General features: G+C 55.4%; 1 protein-coding gene and 1 long non-coding RNA gene across 3 annotated transcripts in view; one reads left to right on the top strand and one right to left on the bottom strand.

Annotated features, from left to right (window-relative positions):
* The window catches only part of CDH15 (cadherin 15), a 16,302-nt gene extending 8,072 nt beyond the window's left edge, over positions 1-8,230 (bottom strand). The window contains exons 1-4 of the mRNA XM_081273390.1: positions 8,174-8,230; positions 2,312-2,467; positions 1,819-1,974; positions 732-876 (exon numbers count right to left, since the gene is read on the bottom strand). Of these exons, the coding sequence (XP_081129516.1) occupies positions 732-876; positions 1,819-1,974; positions 2,312-2,467; positions 8,174-8,215 (499 nt within the window). The 5' untranslated portion in view covers positions 8,216-8,230. The remainder of the gene's footprint in view (positions 1-731; positions 877-1,818; positions 1,975-2,311; positions 2,468-8,173) is intronic.
* Positions 2,505-20,704, top strand: LOC308637174. 2 transcript variants are annotated; one of them, XR_014019579.1, is made up of 3 exons: positions 2,505-3,642; positions 12,436-12,583; positions 20,195-20,704. It is a non-coding gene; the product is annotated as an uncharacterized lncRNA (long non-coding RNA). The 2 variants fall into 2 exon arrangements; XR_014019580.1 differs by having other exon boundaries at positions 20,169-20,704.

Here is a 20,704-nt window from a genome sequence, read left to right as displayed (position 1 = left end):
ACCCTCTTGTCAGGAATGTCGTTATTTTGCAGGGCATGGCGGTCACACCTGTGGTCCTCGCATGAGGACAAAAGTCTGAGGCCAGCCTGGCACCTGAGGAGACCCTGGCTCATGAGGTTGGGAGTGAGATTCAGTGGTGAGCACCCAGGTTCAGTGCCTCAGGAGAAGGAGGGACCCTTGGGGAACGGACACCTGATGAAGGCTGTAGAGCAGGTGTTGTATGGAGAATCTTGGTTTTGCTGCGAGCGTTATTACTGATCGCACACTGACGCATGCAGAAATGCCCGGTGCCAGGTCTGCTGGGCAGCTCAGGACACGGAGGCAGAAAGAGGAAGAAGCTGAAACGCTTCGCACATCCTTGTGATGTGTGCGCAGGGATTCCCTGAAACTCTCCTGCAGGCGTGAGATTGTTCCAGAATTCAAAAAAAGCAAAAAGTTGTCACTTTGAATCTTGAAAAGCAAAAAATGGTGTGAAACAGAATCAACGTGGGCTGACGCCAATCAGCTCCTCCAACTTCCTGCAGGCCGGAGGCTCCCCGGGGTCTGGCCATGCTGGGGAGCCTCTGGGCACATGGGCAGTGGGCTACCTGGGCTGAACTGACCCTGAGAGGTCCCTTTACGCAGTGCTGGGCCTGAGCCCAGGGCCTGGTGCACGCCAGGCACAGGCCTGAGATGCCAGCTAAAGGAGACCCTGCACTTAGTGTGGCTGCCGGGGACCTGGCGGGCCTCACCTGGGGCGGCGCCCTCCAGCACGTGACCTGTGAACGCCTCCTGCAGGAAGACCGGCCGGTTGTCATTCTGATCCACAACCACGATCTCCAGGTCGGTGGGGTCCTCCAAGGTAGATCCTCCCAGGTCCAGGGCAAAAGCCCTGAGCTGTCCACACAGAGGGCAGGGCTGGCGCTGCAGGCCTCGGGCCATGCAGCCTGGCACCCTCTGGAGCAGTGAGGCCACGCAGGCGAGGCACGTGCTGCAGCCAGTGAGTGTCCCCTGAGGGAGCTTGCCGTCCCCACCCCCCCGCCTCCCCTCTTGCCGGACTCCAGGAAGCCACAGCTGCCCACGTGTGCCCAGAGCAAGGCCCCACCAGGCTTCCCAGCCCCTCCTCCTGAAATGACTTCCAATTCCCCTGCACACGCGTGTGCCACCGCCTCTCGTCCTTTGGAGAAGGGCATGCTGCGATTCCCAGGTTAGGAGGACTCTCCAGGCTGGCCCCGTGGCAGGCACCTCTCCCAGCTCCTTGGGGGCCAAGGAGGGGAAGCACTTGAGGCCAGAAGGGCAACATTGAGAGGCCCTGTCCCCCCAAATAACAAGTACTCTCCCACGACCCCCTGCGTGGGAAGCCAGCTAGTTCTCACATCTGGGGAAGGATCTAGGGCGTCCAGGAGGAAAGCGGCTGGAAGCCCTTCCCCTGACGGCCCCACAGGGCATTGTGAGGGTGGCAAGCTGCCGTCTGCAGGAAGCTGAGTGTGGTCCTGGGCTCACCTGCTGGCCGCCGGCCCACCTGAAGGAGGCTCCTCACCTTCTTCTGCAGGGGTGGCCCCTGGCCAATCCCATCCCCAAGAACAGTCACCACTGCGAGGACTGAACTTGGGGATTCTTGAACGTGTCCACCTCACCAAATGGAACGAGGATTGTCCACCCTCTGGAGGCCCACCCAGCCCCCCACAGGCCCTGGGCACACCCCTCTGTGAAGTGGGAACACCTCAGGCTGCAGGACTCCGTCCCCAACCCACCCCCCAAAGAGCTCAAGATCCAGCCAGCCTCGGCCCTGCCAGACTGGAGCCTGGGCCTGGGCAGAGGCTGAGGGGCAGGCCCCACCCTGAAGCGGTCAGTCTCCTCCCTGTCCAGCATGGCGTTGAGGAACACCCGACCAGTGAACTTGTCGATGGAGAAGACGCCGCGGGGCTCCTCGTCCACGCCAGGCCCCTGGATGCTGTAGATGACGCTGCCCAGCTGCTGCTTGTCCGACTTGATCTGCAGGCGGGAGAGGCTGGGAGAGGCCAGCGGAGACTGCCCCAAACCCCCAGGGTCCCCCCACGGGAGAGAGGATGGGCTGGGAGGGCAGCTTGGCATGGCCCACAGTCCTGAGCCCTGTGCTGGGCACAGCCCCTGAGTGTCTGTGGGGACCCGGTCTCTAGGACCTCCTGAGGCCTGGTGAGTGAAGGATGAGAGAGGAGGGCCTTCCCGAACCCTCTCCCACTGCCTGCTGGGCCTGGTCAGCAGGACACCTTTAGGGAATGGGGACACTGGGTGCATACACCTCCAGGACCCACCAGGATGAGCCAGTCTCCTCCAGGGCCTCTATCCTCACCTGCACCAGGGGGTACGGGAGCCGCTTGTGATTCTCTGACACACTGATGGGCGGGATGACCCAGGCTCTCCGGACGCGGCCCAGCGCAGACGCGGGGCGCCAGGGGTACAGGGTGCTGGGCTGCAGCCCAGCTACCCCCTGGGACAGGCCCAGGCTCTGCAACCAAGACAAACCATGGTCAAGCGGGAGGCTCTTGGTGGGAGCTTCCACACCACCTGGCTGCATCCCTGGAGGGCACAGGTGGAGGGCCCCAGCAGGCACATCCCCAAGTGCTGAGCCCCAACCCCCAGGAATCTGGGCCACCTTCATGGTGGCCCCGGCCCCTGGGGGTTGTTTCCTGGTAGGTGGTTGGTAGGAGGGTGGGGGCATGAGGGACCCCACTGCGCCCAGAGCAGCTCAGGTGCCCCTGGCGGGGAGAGGGCTCAGTGGGGTCCAGGAAGGGCCCTCCTAGGCCCTTCCACTTTGTGCCCAGCCATAGCCAAGATGCAGCTGCCCCCAGGAGGACGTGGCTGGGAGAGAAGGGGGAGGAGCCGCAGTGGGTGGGTTGGAGACCCAGCACTAGAACTCAGCCTCCCCAGGAACCCCGTGGGCAGGGAGCTTGGAGGGCAGGGTGGGCAGGGCACCCTCCCACAAGGTTGGCCATCAGAGGCAGGGGTCAGGGGGGTGACATGGCCATCCCATCCTCCCACAGCTCTGAGGGGCAGGGAGGGTGGTGGGTGCAGAGGGGCTTGGCCAGGTGGGGGCTGGCTGGGTTTGGCACTGTCCCCCCCCCGAGCACTCAGCAGGGCAGGGGCACGCAGAGGTCACCAGCCTGCCAGCTCCCTGCCTGCGGGCCTGGGCCTTCTCCTCTGCTCGTCCCTCCCAGTCCAAGAGCACTCTCCCTGACGCTGGAACTTCCTGGGTGTGAGCGACCCACGACCACAGCTGTGCAGGGCCATGAAGCCCTGGGCTGGGGCCCGGTGCCAGCGGGTGCTGTGGTTTCAGCTCTCTTCAGCAGAAGCGGCTGCACCAGGCCAGGTGCCCAGCGCTCGCATGCCCAGCCTCAGCGAGGTGGCTGAGGCCTGGGGTCCACACCTGCTCTCCCCAGCCTCGGCCCTTGTCTGCAGGATCTGAGGGCTCCCTGGGAGGAGGCCCAGGCTACTGCCAACTTGTCTCTCTGCCTCCACCAGTGCAGGAGGGGTGCCCGCCCCAACGCCCTTCCTGGGGTGGCAGAGGGCAGGGACCTCCTAGGCCCTTCCACTTTGTGCCCAGCCATAGCCAAGATGGAGTTCCAACTGTGCCCGCACCCACGGAGGTTCCTGCCGTGTGTGACAGAGGCGTCAGCAGCCCTGGTGAGGACTCTCAGGTGACCTGCTCCCCCTTCCCTCTGTGACATGGGGAGCAGGGGGCAGAGTGGGCCAAACCAAGGACACCCTCCTCCCTGCAGGACCACCATGCCCAGCACTCCCTCCTAACAACAGGGGACAGTGCTCCCTGCTGCCATCCTCCGGGTGGGGTGGACGCCTGGCACCCTGGCTTCCCCTCACAAAGGACTGCAGTCTGTGGGGGGCCTCAGGAGGACAGCACCACGTCAGTGCCTGGGGGCTGCCTTAGGGCCAGGTCAGGAGGGAGAAGCTGCAGAGCCAGGTGACCTAACGGCAGGTGACCCTGCAGAGCCAGGCCTAACTGTGCCTCCTACGTGCCTCCTGCGCCCACCCCGTCGGCAACCTGTCCCCACCCAGTGCCAGGGGCTCCGTCCTGCTCTCGGCAGCCCTTGCCTACGCCCTGTGCTGGCAGAGTGACACATGGCAGCAATATCCCAACAGAAGCAGCCTCCCTGGAGGCCTGAGCCCCCACTGGCAGGACCTCAGGCCCCTCCTCCAAGGCCCTTCCGGGGCAGTAGAGCTGCCAGGGCTCTGGTCCTTGCACCCATTGCCCCTGGGAGTCCAGAGAGGAGTGGACCCTCTTCGTAGATGGCAGGCTGGCGGGGACAGGCCAGGGTGCTCAGGCCTGAGGCCTGTCGGCCACTCTCCCGCCCCAGAGGCACTCTGAGGCTGACAGATGGCAGTGCTGGCCTCTGAGCCTGCCAAAGCTGGCCAAGCACAAACCACTTCCAGGTCAGGGCCACATTCCTGCCAAGCGCAAACCTGCCTGCCCGGCATGGGGGTCTCTGTCACAGCCTCGATGGCACAGGCTGTTCCAGAGCCTCCCTGGACCAGTTTAGTGCTAGGACCTAGAGTGGGCCCTCCTCTCCTTTGTCCCCCGTGGTCCTCATGACCCCCACAAAGCAGGTGACCACCCACGTCAGCTCCAGAGGTCTGACCCCCTGGGTTCAGAGGGGCACGCTCAGCAGGAACCTGGTGACTGAGGGGCTCAAGGTCTGTGCACACTCACATGGCGGGGGCCACTCGGCCCTGCCTGGGCTGCCAAACCTGGGCTGGTGCCCCACCCCACCAGCTGCCTTGCTGGATGCCCACTGACTTGCCCTGGCCAGGTATGGTCCAGGCAGAGGCTGGACCCAGAGTTCTGGGTCCCCAGCCTGTCCACAGCCCAAGTTCACAAGGTCAGCAGAACCACAGAGCCCTGGCAGGGCCGCTGGCTCAGATCAGAAGCCATGATGGGTGTGGGTGGGTGACTAGTGGCCAGCCAACGCCCGCTCCCAGGGGCATTCGAGCGGCTTACTCCCTGCCCTGCCCCCACAAGACGTGGCTGGCTGAAGGCCAGGCCTGGGCAAAGCCACATGGACACAGCCAGCTCACAGAGACCCCACACCTGGGGCAGGGGACAAAAGGGACATTTTGTGGATGTGTGCTCCTGGACTGCTGCCCACTCCTCTGTTCCCCACGCCAAACCAGATCAACAGACATCATGGACCCTCTTCCCAAGTAGGTGCCCACGACACCCCCAAGCTCTGGCCTTGTTCTTAGCCAAGAGCCCTGGACAGTGTGGAAGCCCTGGGAACACCGGGGCCACTGCCCCAGTCCCAGCTGCTGGGTCAACTCCCTACTGGGGTCCGTCCCTGGGCCTCCAAGAGCCAAAAATGACCAAGCTCCTGCCATGTGCCAAGTGTCCGCTCTGGCCAGGCAACTCTGCTGAGAGGCAGGGACACCAGCAATTCCTGGTGACCTGAGGGGAGTGTGTCCAGCCCAGCCAGGCCCTGAGCCTGGACAGAGGTGCTGGGCACTGGGGAGTAGGACCAACAGTGAGAAAAGAGAAAGCCAGATGCCCCCTCCCTCTCAGCAGAGTAGACAGAGCCAGTGGCCTCTTGGGCTCCTATCAGCCACTGTCAGGGGTCCAGTGGTGGACAGGAAAAGAGAACAGGGCCTGGGCTGGCTGGACGCTGCCTGGTATGTCTGGCTCTCTCCTCAGTGTGCGCTGGTGGAGCAGAGGAGGGGCAGCTCAGTCATCCCACCCTGCACAGCTGAATGCCCTAGCGTGGGCACGGGTGGGTGGGCTTGGGAAAGGCACAAGAAGCCCTGGTCCTGCCTCCCCACAAGCTTCTCAGGCCGAGCCCCTCCCCCCAGGCTGGAATCCATGGCCATCCTGTTCCTGGATGGCCAGCATGTCAGGAATGGCCCAGCTGTTGGCCCGGCCAGGGTGGCCCCAGCCTCTCCCCTGCGGGCCCCACCTCTCCAGCTGCTGCAGGCTTCAGAGCAGGGTGAGGAGGGGTGACAGGGCTGGCAGCTGCTCTCTCCCATCAGCATGGCCCTGCCCCCCGGCAGCACAGACCCTGCAGGGCCCACACCACAGAGCTGCCTGCCTTGGGCGCCATGTGGAGCTGGGTGGACAAGCCAGTGGTCGGGGGCAGCTGAGCAGGCCTGCCTGCCCTGGGGAGCACCAGGCCTGCTGTGGGGGCCCTGTCACTCTAACAACCCTGGGGACCCATGCCCAGACTCAGGCGAGGGCGTCCCGGGCAGCTTGTGGGGTTTCTGAACCATCTGTCCCCATTCCCTGTCCTCCCCCAGCAGGGTAGGGTCCCAGGTACGGGACCAGTCGCTAGGGACACCATGCAGTGGGCAGGGCCGACAAGGGCCAGTGGTGAACACACAGTCCAGCCCCCTGCTGTCCCCTGGGGCTCCGAGTTCAGGTTCTAGAGGGGTTCCGTGTGGAGAGAGCTGGGACCCACTGGAGACAGCCCTGCGGGTCAGGACTGGCCAGCCTGGGGCTCGTAGAGCTGAGGGAGGAGTGACAGGGTCCTGGCCCCCGGACCAGATGGCTGGACCAGGTGGGCAAAAGTCTGGAGCTGAGCAGGTGGGGAAGGATGACAGGGTCCTCACATTTTGGTAGGTTGGAAGCACCCCTTAAACAAGAGCTGCTCAGCCACGCTGCCCACTGCCCCTGTAGGAAGCTCAGGAGGCCTAGCCCCCACTGACTGGTTCCCTACCCCGATCTACTTGGGGGCCTCCCGCTCCTGAGCAGGGGGTTTGCAGCAGGAGCCTGGGACGAGGCCTCTGGAGTGGGAAGCGGAATCCAGCCCAGCCTCTCCCCTGGGGCCTGGGGCCTTGGAAAGGCTGATACCCAAACCCAAAGGCGCTGGACCCCCAGGGTCCTCCGAGCCAGCTCCAGCCTTGGGTGCCAGCAGATTTTCCCTGACAGCAAGTGGGGCGTGGGCACTGGGCAGGAAGCTGTCTGTGAGGAGACTCCAGGGTGTGCAGGCATCCAGGCCTGCAGAGAGGCAGGGTGTCCATGCCTAGGGCTGGACAGAGGCTGGAGGGTGAGGTCTAGGCAGCCAGGCTGTGCTGGGCTGCTGTCTCCATGCAGTGAGGTGTGAGGGCCCGCAGCGGGGAGGTGGCTGGAGCTGAGAGGCTAGTGCCTGTGGAGCAGCTGCTGGAGGGGCTGACTGGCCAGGCACCTGGTCAGCTGTCAGGGTCTGAAACCTGAGCTGGCCAGCCAAACTGCAAGGCTTATGGGAATTTGAGGGAGCCAGGAAACCCCTGTGGTGGGTGCTGTGAAGGGACCTACTCTCCTCACCACGTCCAGCACCCCGGGCCACCCTAGAGCAACCCTAGTGACTGATGGTGAGCAGTGCTGGCCCTTTGTGTTCACACCCTTCACATCTAAGAGGCAGAGACTGTCCACAGCCAGGTCCCAATCATGCTGGGCCCTGGGCTCTGGCAGGGGCCACCGAAGCCATATCCTCGCTCTCGGCTCAGCCCAGTGCCACTAGCAACCTGAACACGAAAGAGGTGATCCAGTGGAGGGAATGGCCAGAGTGGGGAGCGGGCCAGAGGCCTGTGTGCCTGCCACCTGTCCTGTGCCCAAGTTGGGGAGACCAAGGTACCATGGGTGGACAGAAGTTTGTGGCCCTCAGCAGCTGCAGTTTCCAGGGAGACAATAGGCACTCCAGCTGTCCCACGGTGGGACACAGCCGCCATGTGGACAGGCTGTGTTAGGACCCAGCTCCCTGGCCCAGGCATTCCTGCAGGAGAGGTAAGGTCCAGGCCAGAGTTTGGAGAACAGAGCCTGCAGATGCTGGCCAGGGTTATGGGGGTGGGGGATTCAGTCCCCACCAACACCTGACTGGGACTCCTGCTGCTCCCAGCAGAAGATTGGCCATGGCCACCCCGACAAGGGGGCAGGTTGGAGGAGTCTCTGCCCTGCACCTCCAGAGGGAAGGGCCGATAGGTGGTCTACACCTGCCCTTCAGCTTGATTCCCCAGTACTGGCCCGTCCACTCTTTTTCCAAGGGAGGCAGGTTGCACTCCCTCTGGGAACCCCTGGCCAGGGTTATCCCACCTCCAGGGCCTGGCAGAGTGCGACCCACCTGGGCACCCACCCCCAGCCGGCAGCTCTCAGTCCCTAGAGGATGGCCAGGGCCAGTGGTCCTGGAGAGAAACTGCACCGCACGCTGGGGAGGAGGGTCCCTGCCGTGGGCCGCCTTACCTGGGACAGCAGCCCGAGGGCAAGGAGGAACGTGGCGTCCATCGGGGCCAGCCAGAAGCTACCAAGGCAAAAGTGTCCGGCTCGGCGCGGCGGCCGGGGTGGCGCCTCCGGCTCCAGACTGAAGAACGCGGCCCGGCTGAGTGACAGCGCCAGTGCTCGGGCGGCCGGCCGAGGGGCAGCACGTGTGCAGTGGGGCGGGGCCAGGCAGGAAGAGGGCCGGGCCGGAGCCTGAGTGACAGCACGTGTGTGGTGGGGCGGGGCCTGGCGGGAGAGGGGCGGGGCCTAAGTGACTGTGCGGGTCGTGGGCGGGGCCTGGCGGCGGAAAGGGCGGAGCCAGGGCCTGAATGACATGTGGGGGCCTGAGCTCCAGAGAGGCAGGGGTTCTGAGGGCTGTCTGGAAAGGACTCCAGAGTGGAAGGAGAAGGAAGCCTGTCAGGGAAGGCTGGGGTTGGGCGGCTGGGTGAGGCTCAAGCCGTCTTCATTTCCTGCGCTTAGAGTCACCCGGATGCTCCTGCTGTTCCCCCTGCCTGCAAGGCTCCTTCCTCCACCATCCCCAAGGCTTCCTTTGCTGATCCTTGCCTTCAGGGTTTTGGTCCACTGGCAAGGACCTCAGCACTGGTCAGGAAAGACCCTCTGGGGAGGTGAGGGGTGGCTATGGGGCACCTTGGAGCTCATTTCAGGCAGAGGCGCTATCCCACGAAAGGCTTGGATGGAGTGGGAGGGAGGCTGCAGAGGGACTGGGCCTGTGGTGCAGACGACTGCTCAGTCCAGGTCTCACCCCACAGAGCTGCGGAGACACCCTAGTTGCAGCTCGAGCTGCCCAGCCTCCACTCAGCTCTCCTTGGCTGGCTCCCTGGACCTGTCTGCACACCCGTGGGCATGTCTCCTTTGGCACCAGGCTTCCTGCGTGGTGCACATGCTTGGCACACTGTGAGGCACTAATGGTCCTCACTGTTCCTCAGCTGGCCTGTGCATCCTCCCCTCCAGTCCTTGTGGTCAGTGGGGTCCCAAGTTGCCCCAGCTCTGCTCAGCACCCTGGAGGGCAAGGGTGGCAGATCCCACTGTTTCTGGGTGGAGGAAGGGGCGTGGTGGCCTGGAGGGGCTGGAGAAATCACAGCTGCACACACAGGTGAGGGTCTAAAGCTCAGGGACGGCAGTGCAGGGTCACCTGGGCTACTCCCGTGTGCAGTAGGAGGGACTTGTAGTTGACTTAGGGTTGCCTTATTGAGGCCCCCAGGACCTGGCACCACCTGGGCTGTGAGCGGGCAGAGAGAATAAAGGGTCTATTCAGGCTGGAGAGGCCTCCCAGGCATCTGCCCAGGAGATCCTCACATCCTCTCAGGCCCAGGGGGGGTCTTGTGGACCAAGCAGGGGGAAGAGGTGTGTTGGGCTGCAGCGCAGAGGTCCTTTCCTGGTGTCCTGCCCCAGCCGCCCTGGATGCCAGCAGGCTTTTCCTCCCTCCCTCCCCTGGAACTCCCCAGTCCCAGTCTTTAATGACATCCAGAAGCTGGAGACTGTCAACTCAGGGCAGCACCTTCCTTGCTGGCCCCGGTCCTGCCAACTTGCTCCTCCAGGCCCTGGGGCCCATGAAGCTCAATGCCAGGAAGACCCTCCTCTGCTCTGCCCACAGAACTCCCACTAGGCCCTCAGGGCCCAGCTCCCATATTGCCTCCTCCTAGGGAGCCCCCTCCCCACCTCATCCAGAAGCCCTCTGTCCTCCCGTCACCTCCTGTGCAGTGTGGCAGCTCTTGTTATGGCTCAGAGCTGCTGTCCTCTGGACCTGGGAGTGTGTGTCCCTCGAGTCTGTGCAGGAGGGCCCCTGCACAGGAGTGACATCATGGGGAGCGGGGGCTGCTCACAGATCTGGTGATTGTGCAGGTGAGCACCATCTGTGCCCTGGCCTATTGGAGGAGGACTGGTCACCTGGGGGAGGCCAGCAGGCACAGCCAGCACTGTCCTTGGCATTCATCTCTTCCAAACAAGAGGGAGGGAGGTAGGGAGTTTGCTGAATGGGGGTGGAGGAGGAGCCCCTTGGGGACCTTGCCTCTGAGATTAGGGGCCCCAGAGACTGGCGCAAAGCTGAAAACTTTGAGTTTCTAGGATAGACGGAAGGGAGTGCCCACCCAGAAAGAGGCTTGACCACGCTGAGAGTCCCTCCCCACTTTCCACTGGTCCTCGGTCTTGCTTTTGAGCTCCCAGAGAGAGGCGAGACAAACAGGCGAAGCCCTTCCTGGGGAGGGGGCTCTCAGGGACAGGTCCTGGCTGAGCCCTGGTGCAAGGAGGGGCTCAGAGGCAGGGACTCAGCCATTGGAGTAGGGGTCCCCGGGCTGGACCCAGACCAGCGAGGCGGAGGCCCCTGAATCCTTTCAGGAGTCTGGCCCTCGTGGGAAGCCGAGACCGGAGACCAGGCCTTAAGCCCAGCTGGGGCCTTGGGCAGCTCTTTCTCAGGCCCAGGGGGGCTCTTGTGGACCCAAGCAGGGGGAAGAGGTGTGTTGGGCTGCAGTGCAGAGGTCCTTTCTGCGGACTCCACTTCAGGCTGTGGGGACGGTCAACCCCAGAAGAGTCCTCTTGCCTGGGGGCTTGGGGACATGCAGCCCTCCTTCCACGTCCTGACTACAGCTCTGACCCCCACGCCGGGCAGCCCCCTCCCTTTTCTTATCTCTGCATCCTCCCCACCAGGGCCCCCCACTCCAACCGCAGCCAGGGGACGGCAGGGTAAGTGGGGCGGGGCTTGAGGGCAGGAGGGCGGGGTCGGCGGGGCGGGGCCGGCTCCAACGCGGACCCTCCCTCCTCCACCTGAACTGGGCTGTAGGTCAGCCAGGCTGCGCGCGCCTGCTCTAGCCGCCGGTCGGGGCACGGTCCGCGCGCTCCTGGGCCCTGGCGATCCGGCCTCCCACACGGCCTCCGGGCCTCCCACTCGGCCTCCGCTACCCCTCTTCCTGTGTCATTCCCCAAGGCAGAGTGAGGCGCCCGCTGGCCCTCGGGCTAAGGAGGTGCCCCTGCGCAGGGAAAGAGTGCGGCCGAGGCCAGCCGGACCCCGAGAGGCCCAGAGGACAGCCAGACATGCCCTGGCCAACCTGGGGCTCGTGTCGTGGTGCAGGTTTCCCACTTCCCCAGGACCCAATGGGGCGCAGCGGCTCCCTCACGAAGCGCTGCTGCCCTGCTTTAGAACCGAGGGACGGACACCGTGAGGGCGCAGAGTTAGACACGCAGCTTCACAGCAGGCGACGCCGGGCGGGCGGCTCATCCCAAGGGGCAGGAACCCGGGCTTTAGTGCGGTGTGCCCACAGCCCTGCAGCTAAGCTCCGTTTTACTGGGAGGCCCTCCGCGGCCAGGTTCAGCCAGCAGGGCTGGGGCAGGAGTGGAGGCTGTGGGGATGGAGACCTGGACCAGGGTGGCAGGGAGTGGAGGAGAGGCTGATCAGGAAGAGTGGGGTGCCCAATGACCACAGTGCCTGAGCCCTGGCCTGGCCCCAGGACACAGGAGTGGGTGGGGGTAGACCTGGGACTGGTGGTGACACTGTCCTAGCATTGGCACTGCCCGCCCTCTCCTGGCCACAGGACACAGTGCAGGAGGGTCAGAGCAATGCCCACCAGGGAGGGTGGGGGCTCTGTTCTTGTTCAAAACCCACGATCCCCCAAAAAACACAAAATCAGAATCATTTGCCAAGTCCGTTTAAGAGTAGTGAGTGTTCAAAATACATGGACAGGCAGATGGACACAGAGGGCAAGAGAGCCTTCCCATGGTGTTGGCAGCCCTGACAGGCCACTGTGGGCCTAAGGATGGGGATGGCCTGGGCCTGGAGCCTGGCATTCAGCCCTGCTGCTACAGGGGGTTGGTCAGAGGGGGCCCTGGGGCTGCAGTCCTCCTGCCAGGCGGTGCCTGGTCTCCAAGCCTCTGACTGCTGGGGGGGGGGTCTTGCCGAATGGCCGGACACTAGCCTCACCTGCCCTCTTCATGGGGATGGTGGGTCTGGCCCAGGTCCATCCCTAAGAGCCCACCTGGTTTCCTGGATGTCCTAGCTGATAGTGACCTCCAGATAATACCCACACCCCTGACCAAGGTGGCTGGGGTGGGAGCTCAGCCAGGAGGACCCTTGAGAGAGGTCTAGCAGCTCCTGCTGCACCCACCACCAGCAGCAGAGGCCAGTGTGGCTCCAGGGATGCCAGCAGAGGTGTCCCTGGTTTGGGAGGCTTGCCAGAACTTGAGGGCTGAGCTGGGCAGGGGTCAAGAGCTCTTTCCTGCTGCTGTCCCCATCTTAGGACACTGGCCCTGGAAATGCCTGTCCAGACGTGGAGACACACATCTCCCTTCCAGGGCCGCAGGTGGATGGCCCACCTGCCTCACCTGCGCATCAGCTCTGCAGCCGGCCAGCTCCTCCCCTGACCTGGATGTGCCATGGCAGCTGGGGTGAGGGGTAAGCCAGACCAGATGGGCAGTGAGGAGTGTCCCAGCTCTGAAGTCCAGTGGGTGGGGCTAGCCATAGGGACAGGATATGAGGGGGAGAGTGGGCAGAGAAGACAGGTCACCAGGATGCTCTCCAAGATGGGCCAGGGCTACCTGATAAATCCTGGGGCTGGGCTTATTGGGCCAGCTTGCCGCAGTCTTGGCTGGGCACAGAATCACGAGCCAGTCAAGCAGGAACAAAACTTTATTTTGAAAAAGCCGCCGCAGGCAAGCCAAACCCGGTCCTCCCACGCGGGCGTCTGCCGGAACCGTGCGCCTCCCGGAGCCAGGGTCCCGGACCTTCCCCGGAATTTCCTCCTACTATCTTTCCCCAACCAATGGGAACTCTCCAGCAGTCCCGTAACTTGAGTCCTGTAGCAAGCCAAGGTGAACAGCAGGAGCCCAATTTGCATATGAATGTAAATCTTAGCATAATAATACCTCAGTGGCTAGTTGGCATCACTTTACAACCAAAGGTGCCATTTATATTTTGTTTGTGGCTCCTAGCATCTGCCCCCTTCTGTTTAATTAAGCAACAAGCAATGTGGCTATGGACCGTGCCTGGTAGGTTGTCTAATTTAACATATGGTTCTTACCCGTCATGGGAGAACTGACCTTTAGGCGTTAGCTTCCTGTCTTAGGTTGAATCCATTGTAATCAGATCAACCCGTCACTGACTACCGGTCCAGCATTCAGCTATGCTTGTGGATAGGCCTATGCACCAGTGGGGGGGGTGAGGTTCTTGCCTCACCTCTGTTGGCCCCCAAATTTTGTCTTGGTGCCAGTGGGGGGGTGAGGTTCTTTGCCTTACCTCTGTTGGCCCCCAAATTTTAGACCATCACTAGTAGAAGGGAGGAGGATACAGAAATGCCACGACATTAAGCCAATTGATGGCTCCTTGGAAAAATTGCGTCACTGGTGACACCATCAGCAAAGATATGCCAGTATTACCACAATAAACATGGGGTGAGCTGGCAAGGAAATTGCATCACTGGTGACACCATCAGCAAAGATATGCCAGCAGTACCACAATTCGGTGCACCAGATGATATTTCACAATGTATGCAACTGATATATAGTCCAGGCAAGTTCTGGAAGCAGTTCAAATTGGAGGAGTCTATCAATGTGTCCATTTCCTCCCAAAGTAAATCAAGTCCTTGATAGCATTACTTGTTGAGTTATATTTATTGATGCATCAGTTTATACAGTTTACTGTGATTGTTATCATAGAAGCTGTAGTTTGGTTTTATCTTAGTCTTCACCGGCACTGGGATGGAGATGGGAATTTTGGCAATGATGCTAAAGAGACATTATCCTGAACAGAATTATTAAATATAATAAAAAGGAAAGGTGAAAGTAAACAAACAGATCTGTTAAACTCCTTTAAAAACAATCCTTAACAGCTGTTTACCAAATTTAAATTAGCAAACAAACAGATCTGTTAACCATCTTTAAAAACAATCATTAACAGCTGTTCACCTAATTTAAATTAAACCATATAAATCACGTGAATAAAGAAAAAATTTGGATCCATTTTTTCATGAGCGCTCCTCATATAAGAAATATGGACATACATACATACAGACATACAACACAAAACAGAAGTGTGCACACAACATACAACACATAAGACAATAGTAAATAAAGGCCTTGTAACTATACCTAGGTGAAATCTCCATTGCAATGTTTAAAAACTCCACAGTCAAAAAATAAAACACAGTCAAAAAATAAAACTGATCAGAAAAACATTAACCTAGGTTTGTATGAGCTCAAAAAATAAATAAATAAATAAAATAAAATAAAATAGAACTTTATGGTGTGGGAAAAATGTAATAATAAAATAGATATTGAAAAAAAAAAAAACACCTTGGTTAATCATTGCCGCAGATGTAAGAATAGCCAAGCTGGAGCTCTGGATGTCAGCTGTTATGAATTTGAGTCAAATCATCTTCTTTTTCTGTAGAAATTGTTTTAGTTAATCTCTCTGGAATCCAAATCGGTTGTTGTTCATCCTGTGGGAAAACACAGACAGCACCCCGATTCCATACTATGACTGGATCGGGGCCTTTCCATTGTCCTGTTAGAATATCTTTCTAAAGTACCTTAGGCTTATGTACATTTTTGGGGTACAAGTGTCTTTCCGCAGCACTAAGTCCCGATGAATCTAAATTTAAAAAGTTTAGAGTAAAAAGGGTTATTTTAAGTTTATCTTTGGGGGATATATACCCCTTTTTAATTCCCTCCTTTTGTTTTAATAAGTACATTTTAATAGTTTGATGAGCTCTTTCAACTATGTCTTGTCCTTGTGGATTGTATGGAATTCCTGTTATGTGAGTAATACCAAATGATGAGCAAAATTGTTTAAAAGAGGTGGAAGTATAACCAGGACCGTTGTCCGTTTTTAACTGTTTTGGAACACCCACAGTGGCAAAATTTTGTAAGCAATGAGCTATAACATCTTTAGTTTTTTCTCCGGCATGAAGGGAGCCCATCAAAAATCCGGAAGAGGTATCAACTGTAACATGTAAATATTTTAATTTTCCAAATTCTGGCAAGTGTGTGACGTCCATCTGCCAAATATGGTTAGGTATCAGTCCTCTAGGATTGACTCCAAGATTAACTTGTGGTAAAAATGTCACACAATTTTGACATTGTTTTATTATATGTCTGGCTTGTTCTTTAGTTATTTTAAAACGTTTTTGTAAAGTATTAGCATTGACATGGAACCTTTTATGAAAATTTATAGCTTCTTCTATTGTGGAGAAAATATGTATGTCATGTGTAGATTTATCTGCTAGTTCATTGCCCATACTAAGGGCTCCAGGCAATCCTGTATGTGCCCTGATATGACCTATAAAGAATGGATCTTTTCGGTCCCAGATTAGACTTTGTATAGCAGAAAACAAAGAGAAAACAGTAGAAGAAGGTGAAATCCTACCAGCATCTTCAAGGGATATTATAGCATTAACTACATACTGACTATCAGAAAATAAATTAAATACAGAATCTTTAAACATCATAAAAGCTTGTAATACTGCATTAAGCTCCACCTTTTGAGCTGATTGTTTGGGAACTAAAAATGTAAAAGTTTGATCAGGAGTAACTACTGTTGCTGTACCATTGTTTGACCCATCAGTGAATATATTTGGAGCATTTATGATAGGGGTTTTTCTTGTCATTTTTGGAAAAACTACAGGATGCTTAGACCAAAAAGACAACAAAGGATTAGATGGTAAGTGATTATCAAATGAAACACTAGTTTTACACATGATTATTGCCCAAGTATTTAATTCATTAGCTAACTCATCAATTTGATCCATAGTATATGGAGTGATAATTTTATTGGGAGAAATCCTAAATACTCCCTTAGCTGTTTTTATTTCTTTGAGTATTAATTGTCTTACAGCCTCAGGATATCTAGTAAGAATAGTGTTAGGAGAATAAGATAAATGTATCCACAATAATGGACCTTCCTGCCAAAATACTCCTGTAGGAATATTTTTTGTTGGTAGTACAATAAATAATAAAGGCAAACTTATATCAATTCTATCCAAATGTATATTTTCCATATACGTTTCAATGATTTTTAATGTTTTTCTTGCTTCAGGCGTTAACATGCGGGGTGAATTTGGATCTGATGGACCTTTTAGAATATCAAATAAAGGTCCTAACTCTCTTGTTGGTATGCCTAGATAAGGCCTTATCCAATTTATGTCTCCCAATAACTTTTGAAAGTCATTAAGTGATTTGAGTTGATCTACTCGTATTTGAATTTTTGGTGGACGGACCATGGTTGAGGATAATAGAACTCCTAAATAATTAATTGGAAGATTTAATTGTACTTTATCTATTGCTATCTCTAGATTATAATTTTTCAATAAGTTTGTAAGTGTGGCATAACATTCTAGTAATGTGTTTTTATCTTTATGTGCCAATAACACATCATCCATATAGTGAAATATTTGTAGTTCAGGATTTTGGTTTCTAAGTGGCTGGATTGCTTTATTAACATAAATTTGACACATAGTTGGGCTGTTAGCCATCCCTTGAGGGAGTACTTTCCATTCATATCTCTGATTAGGACCTTCATGATTCAGTGCAGGGATAGTAAATGCAAAATGTGGACTATCCTCGGGATGAATTGGAATTGAAAAGAAACAATCTTTAATATCTATAGCTAAAACATGCCAGGTTTTTGGTAAAGCAGACAATTGAGGAATCCCTGATTGAGCAGGTCCCATAATAACCATCTCATTATTAATGGCTCTTAAATCTTGTAATAATCTCCATTTACCAGATTTCTTTTTAATGACAAAAATGGGAGTATTATGGGGAGATACGGAAGGTTGTATATGTCCTTCCGCTAATTGTTGTCTGACCAAGTCATGGGCTACTTGTATCTTTTCTTTAGTCAGGGGCCACTGAGGAACCCACACTGGTCTTTCTGATTTCCAAGTAATTTTGATTGTCTCAGTGGCCCTTTCTGAAAACCCAATTCGTGTCTATTTATTTCTTGATCTATTTGAATAGGTGCTGTTATACCTTGTTCTTGTTCTCTTAATCTTTTTTCTTTCCTAAAGCCTTGTTTAGCCCTAGTAGTGGGCACATTAGGATTGATGTTATTTGTTAATGTCAATCCTAATTGATCTAGGACATCTCGTCCCCATAAATTTACGGGAAGATGATCCAATACATAGGGCTGTATAGTTCCTTCACATCCTTCAGGATCCTTCCAATCTAATACCATAGTACTTCTATGGGGATTAGTCGCCACTCCTAGGCCTCGAAGCGTTTGAGTGGCTTGTTGTAATGGCCAATGTTTTGGCCATTCTTGACGAGAGATGACACTAAGGTTAGCTCCTGTGTCCAGCAGCCCATTAAAGTTATGTCCTTGTATATTTAATTTTAGCATTGGGCGAGAATCTAAATTCAAAGACAGTATAGCCCAATCTACACCTGTGGAGCCTAATCCCTTGGAACCTCTTTCTACATTACGACTGGAAAATTTATCATGCAGGCTGGGTATTATTAATAACTGTGCTATTCTATCTCCTGGTGAAATTACTGATATACCTCTTGGAGAACTAGCTATAATTTTTATTTCACCCTCATAATCGGGATCAATTACCCCAGGACTTATCGTAAGTCCTTTTAGTGTAGAAGAACTGCGTCCCAATAATAAGCCTACTGTTCCCTGGGGAAGAGGTCCTTTTACTCCTGTGGGAATGATTTGAATTTTCATCTCTGGAGTTAGTACTGCTCTGGCAGAGGAGCAGATGTCCAGCCCTGCGTTCCCTCTAGTTTGTCTGATGAGGGATTTAATGGATAATGCGTCCTGGGCACTACCTTGATGGTGCTGTTGGGTTCCTCCATTGCCCCATATATTTGTGGTTTTGGGCCCCGGGGCATTGGGCCCTTTAGTCCGTTTTTTGGCAACGGAGCCTGATACCTTTCTCCATGATATCGTGGGTAAACACTTGGTCTTTGTCCGTTTTTTGATAACGGAATACCCTCTATGGTGGTTTGAGAACGGCATTCATTAGCCCAATGTTTCCCTCTATGGCATCGTGGGCAAATACCCGGTATTCTATTCCTTTGATACCCCGCTTTGTTAAACCCTCCTCTTATGGGGCAACTCCTTTTAAAATGTCCTGTTTGATTACAATTATAGCATGTTTTTGGCCTGGCATCTAAAGCCTGTTGTACTGCTGCTAAGACTTGCCCTTGTTCATTAATGTCTCTACATAATTTAATATATGTGTTTAAATCTTCATGTCTCCATGGTCTAATGACCTCTCTGCAGCAACGATTTGCTTGGTCATAAGCCAGTTGTTTTATAAATGGCATTACCTGTTCTGTATTACCAAATATCCTAGAGGCTGACTGAATAAGTCTATCTACAAATTCAGCGTAAGGTTCATTAGTTCCTTGTATTACCTTAGATAATTGACCTTGTAAGTCTCCATGCCCCTGTAAAGTTTTCCATGCCCTAACTGCATCTACAGCAATCTGTGCGTATACGCCAGGGTCATATTCAATTTGCTGTCTTTGACCCTCATAAGGTCCCTTCCCCAAAAGCATTTCTATATTTCTTTGAGGATAACTAGCTTCTGCATTTCGCCTAGCTGTCTCCATGCAAAATTCCTCATTGGCAACTTTCCATAATAAATATTGTCCTCCGTTTAGCACAGATCGACACATGTTAGCCCAATCTGCTGGTGTCATGTCCAAGTTGGTAACAGATTCGACCATGCTTATTGTGAAGGGAGCTTGCGGCCCATAGGTCGTTATAGCCTCCTTTAATTGCTTTATTGTTTTGAAATCTAAAGCACGGTGAATTCGTTGCCCTCTTGCCTGCTCAAGTACAGGGCATGCTAATCTTTGGGGTCCTGCCTCAGAATTCCGTCCATCAACTACGGGAGTTGAGGGCCGCTCAGCGGTAGATGGAGCTGTTGGTTGAATTATGCCCTCTGGTGATAGAACGGAGTTAGTAGCAACCTCCTGTTGTAATTCTCCACCTGATGGCTGCTTTTCCTCTAAGCTTGGTTTCTTTAAATTTTCCTCTGTCTGACTAGCTTGAGAGACCTTCTCTTTTGCTTGACCTAGCGTTTTTTTCTACCATAGTCTGGACCTCTAACAATTTATTTAGCAGTTTTTCGGTTTGTTTTTTACTGGATTCTAATCTACTATAAAGGTAACGTAACCCAATAAGATAGGATAAAACAAAGCCAAAACAGAATGAAACAAAAACGGAACAGACAATGGTTGTATCAATTTTTTCTTTCTCAGGGCCGAATAACTTCAAACCTTGAGCCAACCATTTTTCCCAGTTCGCCTGAGAAAATTCTAGGGCTAGGGAGCTTGAAATAAAAACAAAATAAATCAAAACAAGAACACATTGTTTTTCTAAATGTTCACCCATTCTGTCGCCTTCCCTCAGGGGCGAGCAGTTTTACTCACCTCTAAGTTTCAGGCGTTCCCCGTACGGGCCACCAAATGCCGCAGTCTTGGCTGGGCACAGAATCACGAGCCAGTCAAGCAGGAACAAAACTTTATTTTGAAAAAGCCGCCGCAGGCAAGCCAAACCCGGTCCTCCCACGCGGGCGTCTGCCGGAACCGTGCGCCTCCCGGAGCCAGGGTCCCGGACCTTCCCCGGAATTTCCTCCTACTATCTTTCCCCAACCAATGGGAACTCTCCAGCAGTCCGGTAACTTGAGTCCTGTAGCAAGCCAAGGTGAACAGCAGGAGCCCAATTTGCATATGAATGTAAATCTTAGCATAATAATACCTCAGTGGCTAGTTGGCATCACTTTACAACCAAAGGTGCCATTTATATTTTGTTTGTGGCTCCTAGCACCAGCTCCCAAAAGGCAGGTGGGGGATGGATGGCTAAAGGCCTGCAAGCCCAGCCCTACAGGAGGGCTGCCCCCAATGCCCAGTAAGCCACAGGTCTGAGCCAGCTGTGCCCAGGGAGGGGGCCATTGTGCCCCGGGTGGGTGTCTGCCCCCTCCTCCACCCCAGCCTCTTGCTGTGTCCCCCACGCCCCCAGGCTCCACCTCTGTCCTTCATTCTCAGCCCCTCTGGTGACAGCAAGGAGGGTAAGGGAGGGCTCTGCTGAGACCTCTGCTCTATAGCCACTGTGACCAGCGTCTGCTCCCGGCCGTCAGGAAAGCCCAGCATCATCTGAATTCATCCCCCACTGGCCTGTGTGGTGAGCCCCGATCCTGGGGGCTGGGAGGAGCCAGGGCACCAACTCTGCTGGATTTCACCTGCTGAAGATGCACTTGGGGCCACTGTTCTCTTGTGCCCATGGTGTTTAAAAGCTTTTATAACAGGACCCTTGCCCCATGTCAGCTGCTTCCCTCTTCAGTGCACGGCCGACACAGCTCCGTGCACAGTGGAGGTGCCCTGGAGCTTGCCTGCCCACTAGGAACAACCTGCTCCCAGCTGGTGCCAGCTCTGGCCTCTGGAGCTTGTGGGCCCTGCTCTGCCCACCAGGGTGCTGGGCCCCAGGGCAGCCGGCCAGGGAAGGTGGATTTGGGGACCCTAAGTGTCAGGTCTGTGGAGCGCCTGTGTCTGCACATA

Source organism: Spermophilus citellus (assembly GCF_964194105.1).
Source record: "Spermophilus citellus genome assembly, chromosome: 18".
NCBI lineage: Eukaryota > Metazoa > Chordata > Mammalia > Rodentia > Sciuridae > Spermophilus > Spermophilus citellus.
Note: the sequence above shows the minus strand (reverse complement) of the source record. Positions and strands in the feature narration are given on the sequence as shown.